Below are 4,202 nucleotides of genomic sequence, written 5' to 3'. Positions count from 1 at the left end.
GCACTGAGAACCTACTTTGCACTGCTACCAGTAATTAGCACACAGCAGAGGCTTGAAAGCACTGTAATAAACAATGAGAGGAAAAGAAGAAGAAATGCTGGGAAGGCAGAGGGGACATAAGAGCATGCAGTCACAGGCATCCGGCACTCGTATGCATCTGGTGCTGCACAGAGCACAGCAGCCCACAGCCCCCTCACCAGCACAGTCAAACAGCAGCATCGAGGCTCAGCACTCCCACAGCAGCAAGTCCTGATTCACTCAGATCCACTTCTCCCCATCCCATGCTGCCCGGTGTGCCTGAGGGGCAGACACAGCTGCATTTACCAGTGCCTCCACCTTGGTGCAGCCCTGTCCTAACCGTAGCTACACATCTCTTCCATTCCCTGCTGCTAGAGCGCAGACGAGGCCAGTGAGGGTAGCACATCGCTGCCCTGGTGCTTCGGCCTTTCCAGAGAGCTGAGCAGGGTGAGCAGAGGAAGCCGTTTTCCCCAGAGTGAGAGATGATGGCGATTCTCGGTGACTGGAGGCAGCTGCTCCAAGTCGGTGATCAGATCCGTGCCGCTAAGTACAGAGGCCAGAGATGGCGTACGTTTGTTTAGCAGCTGAATTCAGCCCCTACAGCGGTTTGCACGGAAGCACGAGCTGCGCTTGGGGGTACAGAAAGCCTTTTAGTGGCTTAGGTCTGTCTTGATTAGAATTGTGTGGCAATTCACGGCCTGCGGGCGCTGGGCGGAAGGGTGGCCCAGCCTACAGGCCGTCCCCGCAGGAGGTACCGGCGCAGCGTGGAGCCCCACAGCCCACGTGAAACGGCCCGGGCCGACTCCTGCCTCGGCGCGCCGCACTACAATTCCCAGCGCGCCCCGCGCCGAGCCTATACCCCGCTTCCGGCGCGGGAGTACTTCCGGCGCGGAGGCCGTTGCCACGGCAGCGAGGGGCGCCGCACGGCTTCGCCCATCGCCTGCTTCCGGCGCGGCAGCTATGGAGGCCGCGCCGGTGCCCGACGGGCAGTACACGGCCGCGGTGTACGGGCTGATCCGTGCCGGACGCTGCGGGGAGGCGACAGCGCTGCTGAGCTGCGAGCTGCAGAGGAGCAGCCGCTCGCGGGGCGGCCTCTCGCTGCTGGGCTACTGCTACTACCAGCTGCAGGACTTCGCCGCGGCGGCCGAGTGCTACGAGCAGCTGGCGGCCCTGCACCCCGAGCTCGACGCGTACCGCCTGTACCTGGCGCAGGCCCTCTACAAGGCCGGGCTGTACGCCGAAGCGCTGCGGGCCGCCAGCCCGCTGCTGGACCGGCCCGCCTACCAGGGCCGGGCCCTGCGCCTCCAGGCCGCCGTCCACTACGGGCAGGGCGACCTGGCGGCAGCCAAGAGCCTGGTGGAAGAGGCGCTGGCCGCAGACAGCGGCCTCGGGACGGCCGAGGACCCCTCGGAGCGGGCAGACGCCGAGATCAACCTGGGCTGTCTGCTGTACCGGCAGGGGCGGCACGAAGAGGCCGGCGGGAAGTTCGCAGGTGCCATGCAGGTGCTGGGCTACTGCCCGGAGCTGTCCTACAACATGGCGCTCTGCTGCTACGCCACCAAGCAGTACGCCCCTGCCCTCAAGCACATCTCCGATATAATCGAGCGCGGCATCCACCAGCACCCCGAGCTCAGCGTGGGCATGACCACCGAGGGCATCGACGTGCGCAGTGTGGGCAACACCCTGCTCCTGCACCGCACGGCCCTGGTGGAGGCCTTCAACCTGAAGGCTGCCATCGAGTACCAGCTGCACAACCTGAAGGCGGCCCAGGAGGCGCTCACCGATATGCCGCCGAGAGCCGAGGAGGAGCTGGACCCGGTCACGCTCCACAACCAAGCGCTAATAAACATGGACATCCAGCCCACAGAGGGCTTTGAGAAACTGCAGTTTCTTTTGCTGCAGAACCCCTGCCCACCAGAAACCTTCGGAAACTTGCTGCTCCTCTACTGCAAGCATCAGTACTATGACTTGGCAGCTGACGTGCTGGCAGAGAACGCCCATCTAACCTACAAACTGCTCACACCTTACTTGTACAACTTCTTGGATGCTGTTATTACTTGTCAGACTGCCCCTGAGGAGGCTTTCCACAAGCTGGATGACGCAGCAGGGATGCTGACCGAGCAGCTGAGGAAACTCACAAAGCAAATACAGGAAGCTAGGCAAAACTGGGATGATGAAGCTGTAAAAAAGGCTGTTAATGAGTATGATGAGACTTTGGATAAATATATACCTGTGTTGATGGTCCAGGCTAAAATTTATTGGGACATGAAGAACTACACAATGGTAGAAAAGATTTTCCGCAAATCAGTGGAGTTCTGTAACGAACACAAGGTATGGAAGCTCAACGTGGCTCACGTACTTTTCATGCAAGAAAACAAGTACAAAGAGGCTATTAGCTTCTATGAGCCAATAGTTAAAAAGCACTATGATAACATTCTTAATGTTAGTGCCATCGTGTTGGCTAATCTCTGTGTTTCCTACATCCTGACAAGCCAGAACGAAGACGCAGAGGAGCTGATGAGGAAGATTGAGAAGGGGGAAGAGCAACTGTCCTATGATGATCCTGATAGAAATATCTACCATCTTTGTATTGTCAATCTAGTCATTGGTACTCTTTATTGTGTGAAAGGAAACTACGACTTTGGTATTTCGAGGGTCATTAAAAGCCTGGAGCCATATAACAAAAAACTAAGCACTGATACATGGTATTATGCCAAAAGATGTTTTCTGTCCTTGCTAGAGAACATGTCCAAGCACATGATCATGTTACGTGACAGTGTCATTCAAGAGTGTGTCCAATTTCTGAAGCAATGTGAACTGTATGGAAGAAACATCCCAGTTGTCATTGAGCAGCCCCTCGAGGAGAACAGGATGCACAGTGGGAAAAATACCATTACATACGAAGCCAGGCATTTGAGGGCACTGATGTATAAAATTGTGGGATGGACTGCATAAACAATGTTCCTGTACAGTACAAAAAAAAGAACCTTGTGTCTGTTTTTTCCTTAAGCTTGTGAGATGATGTTCACCCTGGTATAGTTTTCTTGATTGCTTATATTTAAAGATTTGTATCCTGTATTTCAACAATATTCAGTGTAACATTAAATATATGCTCAAATTGAACATGTACGAAGTAATTGGAGGCATTCTCAATTATGTCAAATACACCTTAAGATGTGCTGATCAAGAATTTCACTACAGAAATATCATAGAACATTTTATAGGTGAAAACTCTATCCCCGTGACAGTTTGACCAAGTTTCTTTATGTTAATTGGCAGTTTAAAATAATTTGCAGTCTATCTCTTCTAGCACAGATACTGAAGAAACAAAGTTCTCTAGTTTGTGCCAGTGTGTGAAAAGTTTCTCTTCTGCTTTTTCTGAGGTATTCTTAATATGTTGCACATTATGTTGATTGTATACTCAAACATTAAAAAATGGCTTTGTAATTAAAAAAAAAAAAAAAAAATGCTGCAAGAAATATCTTTTCCTAACTCAGTAATCGTATGTGAGTATTCATGCAAGTTGAAGATGTAATACAAGGACTAAGAATATGTTTGGAGGAGGATATGGTAGGATTAGGAAGATGGAGCTGAGTTTTACAGAAAACATAGCCCTTTCTTTCTCCCACAAAAGCTGCAAGAGACTGCTGGTGGAGAGCACTCTAATTGCATGCTATGTTAGCAGGATAACTACATTCCTACACCTCCGAAAGTAAACTAGAGGGTAAGTATCAAGCCTTAAGACAGGCACCCTTGTCTCCCCCTCCTCTACTGCAAAGCCTCACGCCCCTGTGCCAGGGCCTGCCAAGTAGCAGCTATTGCCCTGCAGATCTGTTTGGCAGCACGTGCTAACTCAATAAGCAGCCCTTCCTTTGAAGCCTAGGCTGCCCCTTTGATCCAAACACCACTCTTAAAGTACACAGCATCTGATAGAAGACCCTACAAATGTGCAATTATGGTTTCCATAGTTCTCAAAAAGCATATGATTTCATGTGAAATATATCTCTTCCACACATCATATCTCTCTCACCTTTCATGTGAAACACATCTTGTATTAGATGAAAGAAATCCACTCTTCAGTTTCCTCTTTGTATTACTTACAATTCCTGCTTCTCTAATATCTCTCCGAAATCCTATTTATTCCTTATCAACTCCATCACATCCTATTATCAAACAATTTATTT

General features: G+C 51.0%; 1 protein-coding gene across 1 annotated transcript; it reads left to right on the top strand.

Annotated features, from left to right (window-relative positions):
- Positions 1-978: 978 nt before the first annotated feature.
- LOC306949425 (intraflagellar transport protein 70B-like) lies at positions 979-2,973 on the top strand (the record flags this gene model as incomplete). Its single annotated transcript, XM_079539298.1, has 1 exon — positions 979-2,973. One exon carries the CDS (start codon positions 979-981, stop codon positions 2,971-2,973), a length of 1,995 nt encoding a protein of 664 aa, XP_079395424.1.
- Between the last annotated feature and the right edge of the window lie 1,229 nt (positions 2,974-4,202).

This window comes from Tetrao urogallus (assembly GCF_951394365.1).
Source record: "Tetrao urogallus genome assembly, chromosome: 8".
Lineage (NCBI taxonomy): Eukaryota > Metazoa > Chordata > Aves > Galliformes > Phasianidae > Tetrao > Tetrao urogallus.
This window is presented reverse-complemented; position numbering and strand designations above follow the sequence as displayed.